Source organism: Myodes glareolus, chromosome 6 (assembly GCF_982192425.1).
Source record: "Myodes glareolus chromosome 6, mMyoGla1.1, whole genome shotgun sequence".
Taxonomy (NCBI): domain Eukaryota; kingdom Metazoa; phylum Chordata; class Mammalia; order Rodentia; family Cricetidae; genus Myodes; species Myodes glareolus.
The window spans coordinates 47,238,838-47,262,199 of record NC_142031.1 but is presented as its reverse complement, the minus strand read 5'-3'; the positions used below and the strand labels follow the sequence as shown (position 1 = coordinate 47,262,199).

General features: G+C 41.6%; 1 protein-coding gene across 1 annotated transcript in view; it reads right to left on the bottom strand.

The window, feature by feature from the left end:
* Positions 1-22,862, bottom strand: part of Il23r (interleukin 23 receptor) — a 76,974-nt gene extending 54,112 nt beyond the window's left edge. Inside the window, exons 1-3 of the mRNA XM_087907167.1 lie at positions 22,510-22,862; positions 21,589-21,691; positions 17,403-17,720 (exon numbers count right to left, since the gene is read on the bottom strand). Of these exons, the coding sequence (XP_087763293.1) occupies positions 17,403-17,720; positions 21,589-21,685 (415 nt within the window). The 5' untranslated portion in view covers positions 21,686-21,691; positions 22,510-22,862. The remainder of the gene's footprint in view (positions 1-17,402; positions 17,721-21,588; positions 21,692-22,509) is intronic.
* Between the last annotated feature and the right edge of the window lie 500 nt (positions 22,863-23,362).

The window sequence follows — 23,362 nt, the reverse complement described above, 5'->3', positions numbered from 1 at the left end:
TACAGGCAGTTGTAAATTGCCCTATGTGGGTTGTGGGAACCGAACTTGGGACTTCTACAGTGTGTGCTCTTAACCAATGAATCATCTCTACAGTTTTTCATGCTTTTTTTATGTTCTTGTTGTCACTGTTTTTTTGTTTGTTTGTTTGATTGTTTGTTTTGAGACAAGGTCTCTCACTGAACCTGAAGCTCACTGATTGACTAAACTGTTAGGCCAGCAAACCCTAGAGATTTTCCTGCCTTTGCCTTCCCAGTACTGGAATTACAGGCAGGCATCTCCATGCCTAGATTTCATGTGGATGATAGAGATCTAACCTCAAGTCCTCATGACAAGCACTTTACTAATGGAGCCATCTCCCCAGCCCTCTAATTTACTCAGGTTTAGTTTGCACAGGTTCTGCTGAAGCCACAGCTGTTAAGGTCACAAGTGACCTTCCATCTGGAGAACTCCTTTCTGCCCCATCAGAATTACATCAGTATTACAGAGCTTGGCCTCTGCAGAAGCTGGGCCTTTTCTTACTTTTCCCTTCAAGCCTCTGTTCTTAGGCTCTGAGAGAGCCTTCAGCTTTCCTCTTTCACCCTAAAAGACTATTTGCTCCTGTGGGGAGTGTATTTTACTTTCTCTTTTGAAAGTTTGTTGTTCACATGCACTTCAGCAGTAAGAGGAAGGAAACTTACAACCAAGTTACAATATGGATAAAACCTGAGGACACTGCACAGAGTAAGCCAGACATAAAAGATTTCATGATTCCTCTGATAAACGGTATCTAGAATAGATAAATTCTCAAGTAAAACGTAGAATGAAAGTGACGGCCCATTGTGCAGGTAGGCAGTGTGTGGAAGTCTGGGATGAGGCCTGTTATTTAATAGGTACAGTTGGCAAGAAGAGTCCTAGAAAGAGAGTACTGGAAGGATATAAGCAAACATAGTAACTACCACAGAAGCAAGCCCTTAAAGCTGGCAAAAATAAGTGGGTTATACTATGCAGATTTTACCATCACCACATCAAAAAGTTTTTTTTTTAAGGTTTTGCATTCATAGAACTATTTCAAGATGTTCTCTCTCTCCCACATCCTTGACCACACCCCCACCCACCCACCCCTGTTCAGCTTGTCCTCCCCATAGCCTCATTTTTTTTTTAAAAAGTTTTGTCTGCTAGCATTTTTTCCTATGAGAAGGAACACTCCCTTCCAGTCTCCTCAGCTCCCCTTTCTACCCTAGTCCAGTCCAAGGATGTCAAGGCTATACACACAAGGGTGCACTTGACCTAGGCTGACTAATCAGAGAATTTCCCTTGGGAATGAGCTCATGACTCAGGATGAACCAATAAGAATTCTCTAAGGGTCTCTCTCTCACCCTCTTCCTTCCTCTCCCCCTCCCTTCCCCATCCTCCCTCTCCCTGTTGCTCTCTCCCTCCATTTCGCTCTCTAAGCTGTATATGAGCTGAGCTGCTTGTGACCTTCCCGACACAGTCCACAGCCCTTTCTCAGTGGTGCCGGATTTAAGAATGAATCTAGCCCGCACAAAGAATTTTGATGACAGTCTTTGGACCCTTCGGGCCTCTTGAGGTCTATGTAACTCCAGAATGGCACCCAGATGTCCTATTATGTCATTCAACAATAAGCTACCAGGACTGATAGTTTCAAACAAGCATGGGACTATTGGGTGCTTGCCATATTGTCACATTTCTAGGGCACTTCTCTTAGTTTTTCCATTCAGTTAAACTCCTGCCTGAGATGACTATGCTGAGAATTATAAGACAGATGAAAGAAACCATAGTGGACACCAGAAGAGGGAATTGTGAGGAATAAAGCTTGGGCCAGTCCACATGGATTTATGGAGCTCTCCCTCTGTGGATGAACTTTTGGGAACTGATGGTTAGGGATAGACATTATCATCAGTTGTGTATCAGCCAGTGAGCCTACCAGCCACAATAGACAGTTTCAAACCATAGTCACACAGATGACCCTGCTTAAAATTGCTGGATTACAAAACAAAAAGATATGAATATGGGGAAAAGACATGTGAGGAGGAGGAGGGGGTTGATGGGGATGGAGAGTAGATAAAAGACAGTGAGGCTAAGAATCATCACAGAATGTATATGTGTATAAAATTGTCAAAGAACAAATTTAATTAATATAAAAGGATACAGACATTTTGGTGTCGGCAAATTGTCTACCAAGAATATTACATGTTATTTCTAGAGGCAGATGGATCCCTGTGAGTTCAAGGACAGCCTGATCTACACAGTGAGTCCCAGGTCAGCCATAGTGAGACACAGGGAGCTACACAATGGGACCATTTTCTTTAAAACAAAACAAAGTAAAGCCAAAAATCTAAAAAAAAAAAGTTATCTAGACCGCGGGCCAGGTCAGGCGGTGAGTGCAAAGGGACTGGAGTCCCTTTGTTCTGATTGCCGGCCTGCAGCAAGCCAAGACTGCAGGCAGGGGCACCTCTGACCAGCGAGGGGCTCTGATCCTGTGGAGGGGTAAGTGTATTGTTCCTGACTGCCACACAAGGCCGGTTAGGGAACACACAATATTCCCGCCATCCTTATCTCCCTGGCTACTCCAAAGGGGCAGCTTCCCCCAGCTACTCCCTCTCTCCTGCAACGCCATCCCAGCTTTCTGCCTGGAACCCATACCCTCCCCTCTCCTTTTTTCGGGGCTTAAATTCCTCCATCTCAGCCGGGGTGGGCACCGCGGGCTAGGTCAGGAGGTGAGTGCAAAGGGACTGGAGTCCCTTTGTTCTGATAGCCGGCCTGCAGCAAGCCAAGACTGCAGGCAGGGGCACCTCTGACCATCGAGGGGCTCTGATCCTGTGGAGGGGTAAGTGTATTGTTCCTGACTGCCACACAAGGCCGGTTAGGGAACACACAATATTCCCGCCATCCTTATCTCCCTGGCTACTCCAAAGGGGCAGCTTCCCCCAGATAATCCCTCTCTCCTGCTACGCCATCCCAGATTTCTGCCTGGAACCCATACCCTCCCCTCTCCTTTTTCCGGGGCTTAAATTCCTCCATCTCAGCCGGGGTGGGCACCGCGGACCAGGTCAGGAGGTGAGTGCAAAGGGACTGGAGTCCCTTTGTTCTGATAGCCTGCCTGCAGCAAGCCAAGACTTCAGGCAGGGGCACCTCTGACCAGCGAGGGGCTCTGATCCTGTGGAGGGGTAAGTGCATTGTTCCTGACTGCCACACAAGGCCGGTTAGGGAACACACAATATTCCCGCCACCCTTATCTCCCTAACTACTCCAAAGGGGCAGCTTCCCCAGCTAATCCCTCTCTCCTGCAACGCCATCCCAGCTTTCTGCCTGGAACCCATACCCTCCCCTCTCCTTTTTTCGGGGCTTAAATTCCTCCATCTCAGCCGGGGTGTGCACCGTGGGCCAGGTCAGGAGGTGAGTGCAAAGGGACTGGAGTCCCTTTGTTCTGATAGCCGGCCTGCAGCAAGCCAAGACTGCAGGCAGGGGCACCTCTGACCAGCGAGGGGCTCTGATCCTGTGGAGGGGTAAGTGTATTGTTCCTGACCGCCACACAAGGCCGGTTAGGGAACACACAATATTCCCGCCACCCTTATCTCCCTGACTACTCCAAAGGGGCAGCTTCCCCAGCTAATCCTTCTCTCCTGCAACGCCATCCCAGCTTTCTGCCTGGAACCCATACCCTCCCCTCTCTTTTTTTCGGGGCTTAAATTCCTCCATCTCAGCCGGGGTGGGCACCGTGGGCCAGGTCAGGCGGTGAGTGCAAAGGGACTGGAGTCCCTTTGTTCTGATAGCCTGCCTGCAGCAAGCCAAGACTGCAGGCAGGGGCACCTCTGACCAGCGAGGGGCTCTGATCCTGTGGAGGGGTAAGTGTATTGTTCCTGACCGCCACACAAGGCCGGTTAGGGAACACACAATATTCCCGCCATCCTTATCTCCCTGGCTACTCCAAAGGGGCAGCTTCCCCCAGCTACTCCCTCTCTCCTGCTACGCCATCCCAGCTTTCTGCCTGGAACCCATACCCTCCCCTCTCCTTTTTTCGGGGCTTAAATTCCTCCTTTTCAGCCGGGGTGGGCACCGCGGGACATACAGGCGGTGAGTACAAAGGGACGGAAATCCTTTTGTTCTAATAGCCTGCCTGCAGCAAGCTAAGGCTGCAGGCAAAGTGATTCCTGGATAGCAAGGGGCACTAATCCAGTAGCAAAAGACCCAGCGGAGGGAAGAGCCATTGGAGAGCATCTGAAGGAAGAGATGGGCAGGCGCCAAGGCAAGAATTCCTCCCACAATCTGAAAAACAACACAAAAACACCAGATCCCAGCGATCTTATGACAGAAGGACTTGAACACCCTATACCGGAAGAAGTGGAAAACAATGTCATTATGAAAGCAATAGAGTCTCTTAAACAGGGTATGAATAACTCACTTAAAGAAATAGAAGAGAAATATAACAAAAAGATGGAAGAAATGAGTAAAGAAATGGAAGACAAATATAACAAAAAGTTTGAAGAAATAAGTAAATTCGTAAATGATACCCTGGGAAACCAAGAAAAAACAATCAAACAGGTAATGGAATCAGTTCAAGAATTGAAAACTGAAATGGAGGCAGTGAAGAAAACACAAACCGAGGACCGGCTGGATATGGAAAATCTAGGTAAACAAACAGAGACTTCAGGAACAAGCATAACCAATAGAATACAAGAGATAGAAGAACGAATCTCAGATTATGAAGACACCATAGAGAAAATAAATGCCCTGACCAAAGAAAACATCAAATCCAACAAATTCTCATCACAAAACATTCAGGAAATATGGGACATAATAAAAAAACCAAATCTAAGAATAATAGGAGTAGAAGAAGGAGAAGAATTGCAGACCAAAGGTCCAGAAAATATATTCAACAAAATTATAGAAGAAAACTTTCCCATCCTAAAGAGTGATATTCCTATGAAGGTTCAAGAAGCATACAGAACACCGAATAGACTGGATCAGAAAAAAACATCCCCTCGCCATATAATAATCAAAACACAAAGCATTCAGATTAAAGAAAGGATATTAAGAGCTGCAAAGGAAAAAGGTCAAGTAACCTATAAAGGTAAACCTATCAGACTTACACCAGACTTCTCTATAGAAACCATGAAAGCCAGAAGGTCCTGGATAGAGGTACTGCAGAAACTAATGGACTATGGATGCAAGCCCAGATTAATATACCCAGCCAAGCTTTCATTCACTATCAACGGAGAAAACAAAATATTCCAGGATAAAAACAAATTTAAACAATACGTAACTACTAATCCAGCCTTACAGAGAATACTAGAAGGAAAATTACATCCCAAGGAATCCAACATTGCCAACACTGACTACAATAACTCAGACATCTAGCGACCCTTCACTAGCACAACTCAAAGAAGGAAAACACATACACTCTACTACCCCCCCCCCAAAAAAAATGACTCGAGTCAACAACCACTGGTCATTAATATCTCTTAATATCAATGGACTCAATTCACCTATAAAGAGGCACAGACTTAGAGATTGGATACGAAAACAGGATCCAACATTCTGCTGTTTACAAGAAACACACCTCAACCACAAAGACACCTACTCAGAGTAAAGGGTTGGGAAAAGGTTTTCCAAGCAAATGGACCTAAGAAACAAGCGGGTGTGGCCATTCTAATATCTAATAAAATCGACTTCAAACTAAAATCAATCAGAAGAGATGGAGATGGACATTTCATACTCATAACAGGAACAACTCATCAGGAAGAAGTCTCAATCCTGAATATCTATGCCCCTAATATAAAGGCACCCAGTTATGTAAAAGAAACTCTTCTAGAACCCAAGGCAGTCATCAAACCACACACGCTAATAGTAGGAGACTTCAACACTCCTCTCTCACCAATGGACAGGTCAATCAGACAGAAACCAAACAGAGAATTAAGAGATTTATTGGAGGTATTGAATCAAATGGACTTAACAGACATTTATAGAACACTCCACCCAAATAGGAAAGAATATACCTTCTTCTCTGCAGTTCATGGAACCTTCTCGAAGATTGACCACATACTCGGTAACAAAGCAAACTTCCACAGATACAAAAAAATATTAGTAACCACCTGTGTCTTGTCAGATCACCATGGATTAAAATTAGAATTCAACAACAATGCTAACCCCAGGAAGCCAACAAACTCATGGAAGTTGAACAGTCAACTACTAAATCACCCCTGGGTCAAGGACGAAATTAAGAAAGAAATTAAAGACTTCCTTGAATTTAATGAAAACAAAGACACAACATACTCAAACCTATGGGACACTATGAAAGCAGTACTAAGAGGAAAGTTCATAGCAATAGGTGCCCAAATAAAGAAAACGGAGAAAGCACACATTGGAGACTTAACAGCACACTTGAAAGCTCTAGAAAAAAAAGAAGCTGATTCACCCAGGAGGTCTAGAAGACTGGAAATAATCAAACTGAGGGCTGAAATCAACAAAATAGAAATAGAGAAAACAATCCAAAGAATCAATGAATCAAAAAGCTGGTTCTTGGAGAAAATCAACAAGATTGACAAACCCCTAGCCAAACTAATCAAACGGCAGAGAGAGAACATGCAAATTAATAGGATCAGAAATGAAAAGGGGGACATAACCACAGACACAGAGGAAATTCAGAGAATCATTAGATCTTACTACGAAAGTTTATATGCCACAAAGTTGGAAAATGTAAAAGAAATGGACATTTTTTTAGATAAGTACCATATACCAAAGTTGAACCAAGAACAGGTGAACAATCTAAATAGACCTGTTAGTCGCGAAGAATTAGAAGCTGTTATCAAAAATCTCCCTACCAAAAAAAGCCCAGGACCAGATGGTTTCAATGCAGAATTCTACCAGAACTTCCAGGAAGAGCTAATACCTATACTCCTTAACGTATTCCACAATATAGAAACAGAAGAGTCATTGCCTAACTCCTTTTATGAAGCTACAGTTACCCTAATACCAAAACCACACAAAGACACAACCAAGAAAGAGAATTACAGGCCAATCTCACTCATGAACATCGACGCGAAAATTCTCAATAAAATACTGGCAAACCGTATCCAAGAGCACATTAGAAAAATTATCCATTATGATCAAGTCGGCTTCATTCCAGAGATGCAGGGCTGGTTCAACATACGCAAATCTATCAATGTAATCCATCATATAAATAAACTGAAAGAAAAAAACCATATGATCATCTCACTAGATGCTTAAAAAGCATTTGACAAAATTCAACACCCATTTATGATAAAGGTGTTGGAGAGACTGGGGATTCAAGGATCATACCTAAATATAATAAAAGCAATATACAGCAAGCCGACAGCTAACATCAAACTGAATGGAGAGAAACTCAAAGCCTTTCCACTAAAATCAGGAACGCGACAAGGCTGTCCACTCTCTCCATACCTCTTCAATATAGTGCTTGAAGTTCTAGCAATAGCAATAAGACAACATAAGGAGATCAAGGGGATTCGTATTGGAAAGGATGAAGTCAAACTTTCGTTATTTGCTGACGATATGATAGTTTACATAAGTGACCCCAAAAACTCTACCAAAGAACTCCTACAGCTGATAAACACCTTTAGTAACGTGGCAGGATACAAGATCAACTCCAAAAAATCAGTGGCCCTCCTATACACACAGGATAAAGAAGCAGAGAGGGAAATCAGAGAAACATCACCTTTCATGATAGCCACAAATAGCATAAAATATCTTGGGGTTACTCTAACCAAGGAAGTGAAAGACCTATTTGACAAAAACTTTAAGTCCTTGAAGAAAGAAATTGAGGAGGATACCAGAAAATGGAAAGACCTCCCCTGCTCTTGGATTGGGAGAATCAACATAGTAAAAATGGCAATTCTACCAAAAGCAATCTATAGATTCAATGCAATCCCCATCAAAATCCCATCAAACTTCTTCACAGACCTTGAGAGAACAATAATCAAGTTTATATGGCAAAACAAAAAACCCAGGATTGCTAAAACAATCTTATACAATAAAAGAACTTCTGGAGGCATTACCATCCCTGACTTCAAACTCTATTATAGAGCTACAGTATTGAAAACAGCTTGGTATTGGCATAAGAACAGAGAAGTCGACTTATGGAATCGAATAGAAGACCCAGATATTAACCCACAAACTTATGAACACCTAATTTTCGACAAGGGAGCTAAAGGTATACAATGGAAGAAGGAAAGCATCTTTAACAAATGGTGCTGGCATAACTGGATGTCAACCTGTAAAAAAATGAAAGTAGATCCATATCTATCACCATGCACAAAAATCAAGTCCAAATGGATTAAAGACATCAACATTAATCCGTCCACTTTGAACCTGATAGAAGAGAAAGTGGGAAGTAGTCTACAAGATATAGGCACAGGAGGCCTCTTCCTAAGTAGGACCCCAGCAGCACAGACAATAAGAGAAACAATGAATAAATGGGATCTACTGAAGCTGAGAAGCTTCTGTAAAGCAAAGGACACTGTCAGTAGGACAAAAAGGCTGCCTTCTGACTGGGAGAAGATCTTCACCAACCCCTCATCAGACAAAGGTCTGATCTCCAAAATATACAAAGAACTCAAGAAACTAGGCACTAAATCTCTAATTAACCCAATTAAAAAATGGGGTACTGAACTTAACAGAGAATTCACAACAGATGAACTTCGAATGGCCAGAAGACACTTAAGGTCATGCTCAACCTCCTTAGCGATCAGGGAAATGCAAATCAAAACCACTTTGAGATACCATCTTACACCTGTCAGAATAGCTAAAGTCAAAAACACCAATGATAGCCTATGCTGGAGAGGATGTGGGGTGAGGGGAACACTCATCCATTGTTGGTGGGAATGCAAACTCGTGCAGCCACTGTGGAAATCAGTGTGGCGGTTTCTCAGGAAACTGGGAGTCAACCTCCCTCAGGACCCAGCAATTCCACTCTTGGGAATATACCCTAAAGATTCCCTAACATACTACAAAAGCATTTGTTCTACTATGTTCATAGCAGCACTATTTGTAATAGCCAGAACCTGGAAACAGCCTAGGTGCCCCTCAATAGAAGAATGGTTAAATAAGGTGTGGAACATATACACATTAGAGTTTTACTCAGCGGTAAAAAACAATGACATCTTGAATTTTGCATGCAAATGGATGGAAATAGAAAACGCTTTACTGAGTGAGGTAAGCCAGACCCAAAAAGAGGAACACGGTATGTATTCACTCATTAGTGGATTCTAACCATAATTAAAGGTCTTTGAGCCTATTATTCGTGATCCTAGAGAAGCTAAATAAGAAGATGAACCTGATGAAGATTATTTAGCTATCCACCAGGAGGTAGGAAATAGACAAGAGTCCCAGGTAACCTCGGGTGCATGGGGGTGGGGTGGGAGGGTTGATGGAAGGGGAGAGGGTTAGAGAGAAGGGAGTAGGGGAGGAATGGGGAAAGCTCGGTGGCCTGGAATGGGGGGGGGGAGGGAGGGAGGATGAATATGGGATCAGGGAAGAATATATTTCAACTAAGGGAGTCATTTTAGGGTTTACAGGAGACTTGATTATATATGGGATCCCAGGTCCAAGGAGAGATCCCCCAGATTGTTCTCTGGACAGAGGAGAGGGTGCCTGAATCGGCTGTGGCCCATAACCATACTGATGTATATTTTGCTTATCACCATAGATCCTTCATCTGGCGAAGGACGGCGATACAGTCGGAGACCCACATTGGAGCACCGGACTGAGCCCCCCGAGGTCCAAATGAGGAACAGAAGGAGGAAGAACATGAAAAACGAAATCAGTACTGCGAGGGATGCTATCACCTACTGATACAATGGAACGGATCTCATGAGAGTTTACCAAGGCCAGTTGGACTGGGTCTGAATGAGGAAGTGATCTAACGAGATTCTCGGAATTTGGCCGGATTCTCTGAATGTGGCTGGCCTGAAGTCTTTCTGAAAAGCCATTGACTATGATACTGGGACCTGTTTCCTCTGCATATACTGGATTTTGGGGATCAAGTCTGTTTGGACACTCACCCTCCTGGACCTGGAGGGAGGGGGGAGGAACTTGAACTTCCCACAGGGCAGGAAACCCTGACTGCCCTAAGGGACGAAGAGGGAGGAGGAGAGGGAGTGGGGGGAGTGGGAGGGTGTTGGGAAGAGGGGCGGAAATGGAAACTTTTATAATTTAATAAAATTTACTTAAAAAAAAGTTATCTAGAGCTTTAAAAAGTTGACAAAGAATTAAAAATGGTATCACAAATTATAACATGTTAAAATAGATTTATGAAAATATACATTTCTGGTATGAGTACAAATTTGGATAACTTCTAAGGTTTACCCCTTGTGTATCATAATAGTGAAAGGTGAGAATAGGGCTTGCAAGATCCCTCAGTAGGAAAAGGTGCTTGCTGCTCAAACTGACAATCCAAATTTGATCTCCAAGACCCATATAGTGGAGATAATGGATTTCTTGGAGTTGTCCTCTGACCCCCACATGCATCTGATGGCATGTGCTCACATGCACACAGAATAAATAAAAATATACTTAAAAATTACAAGTAAGAACAATACCATGCAACCCAGCAGTTTTAGAGCCAGGAGTGCATTCTTCATGAAATATCCACACATGTATAAAAATAACTTGCTAAAAAAGGATGTAAGTATCCTTCAAAATTGTGCTCATAATAACACAGGGACTCTCCTTCAATGCTCCAACACAAGGCTGAGAAAACTATAATATGCTCCTAAAACATACCTTAAAACAATGCTGTTGACAATACTTTAAGGACTTAGGAGTTATTAGAAATATACTGCTGAACAATGACTATATGATAAAGTGACTTTAAAAGTATGTTACAAAGCGGTGTAGTGTAGCAGCCTCCTTGGAGAGAAAGGGAAAGGAGGAAACTTCAAAGACTCATTCACACTTGCAAAGATGGGATTATGACATGGGTAGAATGATGGACTTGTGCCCTTGATAGGCATTTCTATTTTTGCTCATCAAAACTATGTTGAATGTAATCATTTTTATTATTAAAATCTGTGTTTTTGGCTATAGAGATGCCTCAGTGGTTAAGAGTGTTTGCTGAACAATTATGAAGCCTGGAGTTTAGATCACTGCACCTGTGTAATGAACTAGGCATGCTATGCATATCTGTAACTCCAGCTCCAAGTCCAGCTCCAAGGGAAACAGAAACAGATGAATAACTATGCCTTGCTGGCCTCCAGTCTAGTGAAGAAAATGTGAGACCTGGGTTCAGAAAGAGATGCTGCCTCAAAGACAGAAGGAGGTGTGTGGTAGAGGAAAACATTCAGTGCCCTCTTCTAGCCTTCATACCTTCACACACATATGTGCATGCATTCTCACACCAAAACGCACACAAACAACTCGATCTTTTTTCAAAGCTAATTTTGAGCAGCACTCGTGACATGAAAGTGCTTTGTGAGAGCTTGGTGAGTAGTGGCGTTGGTTCCAACCAGAACCGCAGGCTTTTGCAAGGAGGAAGAAATCTTTAAGTCTCATTTGAACTTGAAGTAGGAAAGTATGGCGACAGTCCTTTACATCATTCTGTATCCTGGGTTGTGAGAGCTTGTGGATTATAACAGTGGGATTATGTCCTGGGGAGCTTGTGGCCTTGATAGGGGTTTTCCAGTTTTGCTACGTTTTCCTGTGGTTTTAGACAGAGAGCACTGTAATTTGACAATTAAAGAAGAGAAATGTCAACCTTCTAGCTTCTGTTTCACACTGTTCTCCATGAAGCAAATGGTCAGGACTGTAAATGCACAGTTGGCATTAACTTTGAAAAAGACAAAAGTGACAGCTCTGCACATGGCTAAGTGAGCAGTGTATGTTAGTGGGAAGCAAAATAAAGAGCTAGAGAGTAAAGCCATGGAGGGACATCCCATTGTTAGAGTCACTGCTAGGTTGTAAATATCCAAGAATAACACTGGATGTCCACTTCCTGAGAATACCCTGAATACACAGGGAGGATTAAGACTTTGTTCTCTCTCACCAATCCCTACCCTTATAGAAGGCTCCCTGTTCATTTACCAGGAGATTTATTAATTCAGTCTAGCCAAAGATCATTTGCCACGGAGACCTTCTGAAGAGGCAGGGTCTGTGGTTCTCTTCACTTTGTGTTTCTGGTACTTCGCACATCTTTGGATACATGTATAAACCCATCACTGAAGTTTATCCCATGAATTGAATGGCTCAATTCAAAGATGACAATGACAGGAATTAAGATGGAGAAAGGCGTGATATTTCCCATGGAGATCACTAAGTTGCTGCAGGAGCGTGCAGGCCAGGCCATCCACACAAGGAGCTACACTAAAAATATTCAGGGTTTTGAATGACTAACACGTCTTACATCACTATAAGTACAGGTTGAAGACTGGAAACATTCTTCTGGAAACTGGAAACTGAAAATTTTAATGGTTAAATGGAAACATCACTTGCATGGTTTATTTAATTTGGCACTTTTTAATAACCTCTATTTGAACAATTTCCCATAATAGGTTCTCACTGAACAAGAGATAAGAATCTAAGAAGTATTTGAGATTGTGGATTATAGTGGAAACTGTGATAGTGATATTTCAGAAATCACTCACCAGAGAGCCTTTGAAATGCCTGGATCTTGTCAGGGAAAGCACTGACTCCCTCTCCCTCTCCCTTCTATGACATATTAAAATACCTGCAACCGCTCTGTTCAAAGCAGTGACAACTATTTGGCATCGTAAAGCTTACAGAACAAATATCCTGTATCAAGGCAGCCCAGTGAAAGCAGCGTGCTTTCTGGAGCACCACAAAACCCTCAAGCCCCCGCCCCCCCCCCCCTTTTGACCTAGTTAATAGGAAGTATGTTTGCTGAGAACTCAGCCCCGAAGCACATTCAGCTTGAACCCAGGGGTTGAGTAAATTCTAACCTGGCAGTTGGGTTTCCACACTCATAACCCACGGTTTCTGTGAGGAATTGCACCTCGAAAATTAATGAATGGAAAGAGTGATGGTAGAGAATAAGAACTTCTCTTAGGCTGTCCCAGAAGAGGAACAATCTCTGGCCTGAAACACAGCTTGTCTCTGGGCTTTGGGCAGAAATCCCTCAACCAACACTGGGCTGGTGACGGCGAGTAATCAGTCACCTGCACTCCAGTACAGGGAATGGGTGTTAAGTAAAAATTTTAATTTTTAATGCTTGTTTTTTGGATGAAGGTCCTTCACTAGGAAAATGAACTAGCAATTCAAACCAAAGTGAAGGGGCCTATGCTCAGTGCCAAACTGAAGGTTAAGATCAGGGTTGCCTGAAAATAGGGGGCTCAACAACATCCTGTATTAAAGGTTCATTCAACTGGACCTGGTGTGAGGCAGACCCATTCTGCTTTAACCAAAAGTAACATGGTGGTTACTGCTTTGATTTCCTGATCCAGTTTATATAATCACCTGTTCTGATCTCCATCACCACTTTTTTTTTCTGTTTATAGGATGAGGTGCCCTTTGAACAAGAACTGTAAGTAAAACACAGAACTGAAAACCAAAGTTGCTGGATTATTTCTTTTAATAGAAGTGATACTTATTTTATATTTTTCCCCCTTTTTCTTAAACCAACAATTTGCCTTTCTCTGAAACTGTGAAGATTTCTCATTTTCCCTCTAAATAAATTGCATATCATCTCTACTCTTATATCAATCCTCAAAAGAGAAACAGCAAAGCACTGGCATATTGAGAGGGTGATTTTGTTCCTGCAGATATGGACAAGCTAACATGATTTCATACATCAGACAAGTTGTTTGTCTATGGTTTGATTTTTACAATGTAGGCATAGTTTATTGTTTAACGCATTGATTCAAGGCACATGGTGCAAGTTTGTTATTAAAGTCTAAAACTTACCTCCAACTCTCCTCCACCTCATCCTACAGCTCGCTGTCTCATTTGAAAGACATGCATGCTTGATCAGCTGCCTGGAGTTAACTAGGACAGTGACCTTATTACAGAACAGGGAAGTGCCCTAGTTTTCGGGCAGCCAAGCATGAGGCCAGATGATAGTGGGGTCTGTTCTGGCTCTTCTTGTCTATGATTGGGAGCCAAGGAAGAAGAGAGAACTTCTATAGTATTTTCAAAAGTGTGGGGGAAGGGAGCCCTTCTGATCTTTCACCCCAAATGGCAAAGATGTACTGAAGAACGACTCTGGCGTTAGAAGCCTGGTGAAAGGAGAAGGAGGTAGCTCAGTTAGGTGACAAACTGCTTGCTGTGAAAGCATGAGGACATGAGTTTAGTGCCTCGTGCCTGCTGTAGGAGGTCCTTCTGTCTATGTGCTGCTTTTATGGGTTGAATAAAGAAACTGCCTTGGCCTTTTGACAGAGCAGCACTTAGGTAGGCAGAGTAGACAGAACTGAATTCTGGGAGGAAGAAAGCAGAGACAGAGAGCCGCCATGGAGCTGTCAGGTCAGACACGCTGAATCTTTAGAAATGGGTTAAATCAAAATGTGAGAGTCAGTCAGTAGGAGGCTAGAGCTAATGGCCAAGCAATGTTTAAATTAATACAGTTTCTGTGTGGTTATTTTGGGTGTAAGCTAGCTGGGGGATGAAAAGCAGACCATCTCTCCCTCATCAAGTGCCCACATCACATTCCTGGCATGATGCCATAAATCTGTAATCCCTGCACTGAGTGAGTAGAGACGAGAGGATTCCTAAGGCTCCCTGACCAGCAAGACTAATTAGTGTGCTTCAGGTTACAGTGTAAGGCCTTGTCTCACAAAAATATGTGAAAGACTCCTTTTGAATAGTACACAGGTTTAACCTCTGGCCTCTACACCCACATGCACACCTGCAAACACACAGTCACAGACACATAAACACATCGAAAACAAAAGGTCCATAGATATTTATACAAATAATTAAAGGAACTTTCATACCTTTATAATATTGTGAACACAAACTGATTTAGTATGTTTTGAGATTGACTTGACTAAATTTTTCTTAATAATGACAGAAACAGTAATTCACAACAGGGCCTATGGGATTAGGAACAAGAGATTATATGAGAATCTCCCTATATATGGCTACTTGTTTGTTTATTGAAATGTGATCTTACTATGTACCCCTGACTGGCCTGGAACTCCTGATATAGAATGGGCTATCCTTGAACTCTGCCTGCCTCCCAAGTGCTGGGATTAAACACAGAAGCCACCATGCCTGTCTGGAGAATCTTCTTATATTTTATCAAAAACATGCATTTATAAGAATTAAATACTAACATACCTTGAAGTTTTTAACATATATTTCAATAAATTATTGAAATATCGTGCTTACAAGTACTTTCGTTTCATAAAAAAAGCCATGGAGGTTGAGGTCAGCTAATCAAATTATACAAGATCACACAGCTCACTGGGAGGACAGTGAGACAAAGGGAATTTGGAAATGCATCCTGAATCTTGGTTTCAAAATCTCTCATTGGGATCAAGCAGCTTCAAAGTTAATTATTTTAGTTTGGAAAACAAATTCACCAACAAAATCCAAATAAAAACATGAAAAGAGCATCATTTAAACTTTTTACTGTTGCCAAGACTCAGGTTGATCAGTATTTTAAGGTCTAGCCTTAAAAGTCTTTGCTCAGGGCCCTAAAGAGATGCTACAGTAAATGAAAGAACTAGTTTCTGAGGGCTGTAAAGAAAGTCTTCTCACAACACTTTCTTTCTATTCGCGTGCAATTTATCTATTTCTTGTTCTCTCCTTTCTCTTCTGCTTCAAATCTAGTTCTTTTGTCCTAATTGTCTACAACCTCCTAGCTCTAATTCTCTGTCTCAATTCTAATTCTCTCTCTCTCTCTCTCTCTCTCTCTCTCCCTTCCTTCCTTCCTTCCTTCCTTCCTTCCTTCCTTCCTCCCTCCCTTCTTCCTTCCCTTCCTCTTTTCCTTCCTTCCTTCCTCCCTCCCTCCTTCTCTTCTTCCTCCTCCTCCTCCTCTTCTTCTTCCTACATTTTTATTTTTTCTATATTCTTATCCTTTTACATGTCTGCTAACTTCTTCCAGCTTCTCCTTCCAGTTACTACTTCTTTAGTCTGGTTTCTCAAAATCTTTGGAGACTTGAAGCAAAAGAAAGAGTTATCAGACTAACTCTCATTGGTCAGAAGCACATCCCTATACTAAGCAATAAGGGCAGAGTCATTGCCATTGCCATGGCAACATAAGGGTCCAGGGTTACAGAACTGAGACTGTGGCCAGAGGGCAGGGGGTACAGTTAGATAAGCTTTGAGACATAGGTATTTAGTTAACAGACTGGCAAGTGAAGAATAGGTATGCTTTAAGGTTAATGCGAGGTTAGCTTGGGACAACACTTTGCTTTCTGCTGACAGAGTGAATCTAGAACAGTCTTGCTCCGTTTCTCTCCAAGAGCTATGGCTCAATAACTTCAGGCATGCTGTAATTCTTGTTCTTTGGCATCTATGAAAGTCTCAATTGAGGTCCCTTTGCCTGGACACTGACTTTGACCAACTGTCTGTGAAGGAAGATAATTACAGGGAGGAAGACTTCTAAGTTTATACAAGAACCTGGTTGTGAGAGTAAGGGTATTGACTGTGATTACTTTCTTGCCGGAATTACACATTGCTGAGAAGAACCATTCAATATACCAAATGCAAAGGGGAAAATTATGCCTAGTAAACAATTAATACACTGTAGTGTTGTGGGAAGAATCCCAAGCTGTAATTCTTGAAGGAAAGAGCTGTTCACACAAGAAATCTACATTGAGGACAGCTAGCCCATTCAGAAGGCCGCATACCTTATCATCCTGCTAAATATCTCCATCAGAGGTGCCTCTCAGAGAGAGTATCACTTATCACCTCTCTAAATAAGGTCTATCTCCATGAGATATGCATCTCTGATGGTTTGACTCCCGAAGTCCTTGCTTAGCTCTCAATGCATAATTCTGCAGTACACCACAGATCAGGAATTCACCATCCTGCTTCCTCTACTTTCAGAGTGCTGGATTACAGGTGTGCACAGTCATTCTTACCTAAGAGCAGTCTCTCCGACCTGAGGTGCTGACTTTCACAGAGACTATTCATTCAGGCTAGCGTGGAAAAATTGTCCTCTGGGGATATTTGCAATATTGTAAAATTTATGGTGTTCCCATCAAGCCTTCCCACTTCTGTCTTGTTTTGAAAACCCAGCAGATGAAGGCACACTGGGCCCTATGTAGCAGTGACTGTCCCAGTGAGCCATGATCTTTCTTCTCAGTATGGGCCTCACCAGCCTCTATAACTCAGAGTTCATCAACCTGACTCTGCAGACATTTGAGTTGAGCTCCTATCTTAAACCTAACAAAGGTAAACTATGTTGATTTGCTTCAGTTCAAAAGTCAAGCAATTATCAGTTAACCGTTATGATGCACCACAGTACTTACATCCAGAGAAAATGTCTTTTCCACAAATGAGTGTCTCTTGAAAATGTCCAGGACATTCAGCAGTGCAATACATATAGGCATGAGGCTCCCAAAAGCCTTTATACCAAAGTTGAGCTGTTGTTATATTAATCATGGTGATATGGAATTCTTCTTTGAAGCCATTTTTATAAATTTTTTTATAATTTTTATAAAAATTAAGCTTCGTTGGTTGGCAGTTCTTAAGGGCTTCTTGGCAATATATAGAAACATTCATCCCCATCTGAAAAATTTCACCAGGTTCTACCCACATGTTACCAGAGCAGTTTATAGTTGTAATACCTGCAAATGAACACATAAAATAATCAGTTGTTTGCAACTGATTTAAGGGATTTAGAAGAAGAATATGCTACTTCATGTAAAATATATTCTTTCAATAACTGAATGATTACTGAAGAATAGCTATGTGTTTCCACTATGGTTCCCCTGATGGCCAGCTGCTTAACCCAGCCTTTAAGCTTTCCTCATTGTCAGAGAGAAAATACAATTTCCTCTTCTACAGTAAGGTGGAAAATGTTATGAAGCCACAGATTTTTTTTCCAAATATGAGACTCAAAGTAGACCGGACACCACAGAATCCAACTCTTCTCTTGATATTCAACCTATCTTTTGCTGTTTGGGAGGGTGTTTTTGTTTGTTTGTTTGAGATAAAACTACTTTTATCAGCATAATGTGAATAAAATGATCAAATCCTTCCAAAAAGAGAGCACTTAATAACCACATGAAACACATCACTAATTTACTAATATAGGCGAAACATAATACATTATTGAGTTAAAGGGCAAGTTGCAAAACAACATGGTTTATGAAAGCTCAACATTGAAAAAAGCAAATAATGATCAAATCAAGGAGAAATACTAAAAGTTGTTAGTAGCATCAATCTCAGTGTTAATACTTTTATTTTAAATTGTGTATATCTGTGAATTAAATACGATACAATGGGAATATTACTTTCATGACACCAAATCAGTAACTTAAAGTTTAGTGCAGCGCTTGCGTTGAGTTACATTCCTATCAGTCTCCCCTGACATAAAGTCATTTGTATAAAATCAAATGGAATGGAATGTTAATGAAATAAAACTCTTATCTAGAAAACACACCAGGAGTTTCATGAAATTTGTTGTATCTTCAGACGGAGACCCACATTGGAGCACCGGACTGAGCCCCCCAAGGTCCAAATGAGGAGCAGAAGGAGGAAGAACATGAAAAAGAAAATCAGGACTGCGAGGGATGCTATCACCCACTGATACAAGGGAACGGATCTAATGAGAGTTTACCAAGGCCAGTTGGACTGGGACTGAACGAGGACGTGATCTAACCAGATTCTCGGAATTTGGCCGGATTCTCTGAATGTGGCTGGCCCGAAGTCTTTCTGAAAAGCCATTGACTATGATACTGGGACTTGTTTCCTCTGCATATACTGGATTTTTGGGATCCAGTCTGTTTGGATACTCACCTGCCTGAACCTGGAGGGAGGGGGGCGGAACTTGAACTTCCCACAGGGCAGGAAACCCTGACTGCCCTAAGGGACGAAGAGGGAGGAGGAGAGGGAGTGGGGGGAGTGGGAGGGTGTTGGGAAGAGGGGCGGAAATGGAAACTTTTATAATTTAATAAAATTTACTCTCAAAAAAAAAAAAGAAATTTGTTGTATTTTTTCCTGGAAATACATTAAAATATATTTAAATCTTATTAAGATAAGAATATAGATCAGTATTTGATTTTTAAAAGGCCCTTGTCCTTGAAACACAAGGCTTAAAGAACTAATTTGTTGAATATCTAGTTTAAAATTCCCTTTTGTTTAAGTAACAGTTATACATAAATTATCAATTTTTAAATGTTGAAGTAGTAATAAAATAATTATAGCATTGTCAATAGGGAGTAGAACCAGAGACATGAAACGAGGGTTTGTGACAATATTGTAATCCTAGGACCTGTGAGACTAAGGAAGGAGGACCATGAGTTTGGGGCCAGCTTGTGCTACATATATTTTAATCTCTAAAATAGCCTAGACTACACAACAAAGAATGAGATCAAGTAAGATGGCCACTGAGTCTGAAGACATGAGTTTGATCCTTGGACACCACATGCTGGAAAGAGAGAAGCACATTGTCCTCTAGCCTTTCCTTTGTGCCTTGACACACACTTTGTTTCCCAAATAGATAAATCATTGTGAAAAATATTTAAAAAGAAAGAAAGAAAGACCTGTGAGGGTATGACAGCATATGCTTATAATCCTGCAATCCTTGGCAGGTTGAAGGAGAATGGGGAATTTGAGGCCAGCCTGTATTATAGCAAGTTCAAGCCTGATGTAGAAAATGTAACTTGGTCTTAAAAAATAAATGAAAAAAGGATCTGGGAAGAGGAAGAGGAAAATGAAGGAGGAGGAGACAAAATGGGGTATTATTGAGTAGAGCAGCATAGGACCTGAGTAAGGATGACAGACAGATTTGTGTTGTACTCTATTTTCTCAAAGAACATATCTGGCTATTTTAAATAAATGTGATAATTCAAGTTTAGGAAAAGCGTATCTCTATGACTCATTGTGAAACCATTTTTAGAATACATAGAAAAATCTCAAAAGATTTAGTCACATGTCCTGGGTTTTAGAAATGGCTTTTCAGAAAATATTGGAGGCATCACAGAGTATGAAAGAGTAGGTCATGTTAACTTGTTAGTTTTTTTTCTTTTTTAAACGCTCTTACTTTGTATGCAGCCTATGCTGACTTTGAACTCATTTTCATCCTGTCAGCCTCCTGGATGATGGTACTATAGACATGAGCTACTCTGCCCAGCTAATTGAGTTTCTTAAATAACGTTTTAGATTGGTTAGAAATGTTTGACTTTTTGTAGAAATGTGTAATTATACTTCTATATATTTATAAAGCTCTTTGTTTGTTTAAGGATTTTTTTTTTTGACAGAGTAGTTTTTCTATGTGTGCCAGGCTATCCCTGAACTCGCTCTGTACCCCACTCTAGTTACAAACTTCCAGCAGTCCCCTTGTCTTGGCCTCCTGAGTGTCAGAATAAAGGTGTGTGCCTCTGCACTTGGCCAGTAAAGCTACTGAAATTGAGTAACGCCATCCTAGTGAAAACCTCGACAGATGTCACCTGGATCCTACTAATAGTCATGGAAGAACAAGCCACAGTGCTAGGCACTGTCCAACACCATGCCTTACTTCACTTGCTGTGTACCCATCATTTGGATGTAGAACCAGAAGTTCTACTTATTGTCTGGCATCTTTTCTTCTAAGCCTTCTAAGGCATCTGTTGACCTAATTCTGAAATGTCCAGTTATCTTGCTACAAGTTTTTATACCTATATCTGTAGCTCCAACATAACTGTGTTCGCTACGAACAAAATGGAAGCAAGCATGGTCCCAAGCAAGGATGACTAATAAATTTGTGAAGCATTTCATATTAACAAAAACCAGAACAAAAACAAAACAAAAAACTAAAGAACAAACAAACAAATAATCCCCCCAAACCAGAACAAAATGAAAAAAGGAAGAAAACTAACTAGTTTGTCACTATTCTGAATCACCTAGTCTAAAAAACGTCACTCACTGTTCAGAACCCTGTGCTGGTATTGTTTGTCTTCCTGGAACTGTCCCCTTGCCCAGGAGACAGTTGTTCCCAAAAGCAACTTCCAGATGCCAAGCATAGCCTTTCTTAACTTCTGCAGTCTCAAAGGAACTTGTTCTATTGAATGTTAGTGTGACTTACGAGACAGAAAGAAAAACAGCAGCAAAATAATGGTGAATCACAAGGACTAAATGAGACCTTGCTATACAGTGACCGTCAATAATTAGTTCACAGAACTAAAGTAAAGGCAGGATTTGGATAAATTACGTAACAGTTAAGATAATCCCCAAGCAGAACATCTCACGATGGTCTCCTTTGCAGAAACAGTTATGTATGACAGTGTCCATTTAGGTGTCTGGGGGAAAAAAAACAAACTAAATGAAACAAAAACAACCTGCCTTTGGAGGGAAGTTGAATTATTTTTAGTTTGTTTCATTCCATACTAATTTTTCTCAGTGGAATAGCTTTTGTATTTTCTAGATATTAAGACATAATGGCTTGAAAAATGATAACCGTTCAATGTTCTATTTGTTAAATGAGAAGAGAGACAGAAACACAAAATACTATACCTCCATGACACCATCTGAAGAGAACATAGAGGGCTATTCCTACATGCCACTGAAGTGTGAGATGACTCACGTCCCAAATGAGGAAGAAACCTTTCATTTCTCTCTGGAAAAAAAAAAAAGAAATCTTTATATCAAAAATTTTAACGAGACACTGAGCACTGCATTTCTCGTGATTATTATCTTGAATAGGATCCTTTCCTACAGAATGACAGAAATAGGGTAGACAGATGCCAGTGTTCTGAGGAGGTTTATCAAGCGGCAGATAAGCAGAGCATCTGGGTAGAACGTCCACCTTAGAGCAATGTTGCAGGTTATCCTACGAGGTCATTAGGCCCTTCTTAAAATCACACGGCTCCCGCATCAGGCAGCTCCCCTCTCTGCTGATGTCTGACCGTTCACAGCCATCAAGACTGGAAGACCGGTCTTTGATGAACAAAAGCTGGCAGAAACTGAAAGTTTCAGAATTCCCACGAAAAAGGATACAAAGTGAGCAAAAGTGAATCAAGGTCAAAACATAACTATGACAAGCCAAAGCTGCAGGGGCCTCTTCATCTCTAGGGCTCAGAAGAGACCTGTGATGGAAGGCACTGTCCATAGTTTTCACGTGGGGCCTTGCTCTTCACACATCAGTCTGGTTGTGGAATAAGTTAGTTACTCAGGAATAGTTATTGCACTTTTTGTAATTCAGTTAAACCTGACTTTTCCTATTGAAAGAACTTCAAAACCCAATTCATGGCTCACCAAACAGCATAAAACAGGCAATTGCATCTTTTGTGGCTTATGAATTTGGAGAGCTCTTTCTTAATTATGACAATGTGTCTCTAGAAGAGGCAGTACAAGCTGTAGAACTGCCTCATCAGAAGCTAACTGCTCACAACCTAGCTGTCAGAATTGTGGTGGTAGACAGTATGAGAGACTCACCTTTCATCAGGAGCATTGCATGGAAGAATCACAGAACATGTGCGAGAGAGCAGTTTGGCTTGTGCATCCCCGGAGGGAAGTGCAGCTGCCTTTCCGTATTTCAAGGATCAGGGTCTCTTTGCCTCTCTGCTCATTCGAAGGACCTTCTCTCTTCAGAGCCAAGCAACTGCCCTGGTGCCTGCCTGTCAGTGAGTGCTTCAGATTTTTTACCTATGCGGCAAATGGAAATGTCAGTAGAGCCTTGACCTACATTTCCGTTTCCTGAAGAGGAACTTGGTGTCCATTTCATAATGACTGGCTCTCGTGTCGCTTTTTGGGAAAACCCAGATTACTGAAAGTGAACTGCTGTGTCAATACTTTTTCTCCTCACCTCAACTGAAAATATTGTCTTATTCAAGAAGTCAAACAGATGGACATGATTGTACGTGCCTTTTTTCAGGGGGTGTATGGGTGTCTTTAATACTAGCACTTAAGAGGGAAAGGAAGGCAGATCTTTTTAACTTCAAGGTCAGCCTGGTCTATATAGGGAATTAGAGGCTAGCTAGGGTTACATAGTGAGACGTGGTCCCACAACAAACATTAGAAAAGAAAAGAAAACATCACTCCATATAGCTGCTTATTTTTCTACCTGCACCATACACTGAAGTGAGAGAGAGGACGAGGGCAAGAGATTTGGAGAAACCCTCCACTCTCCAGAGCTCCTTCAGAGATAACGGCAACTAAGGAGGCCACTAAGGAGGAAGTCACACCACTCTCTCCTGTTGGCCTCATTTCCAGATTCGTTTTTACCAATCCTAACCATCCACTGATGCGCAGAAGCTTCCTGAGTTCTAACCAAGAGGCTGTGTTTCCC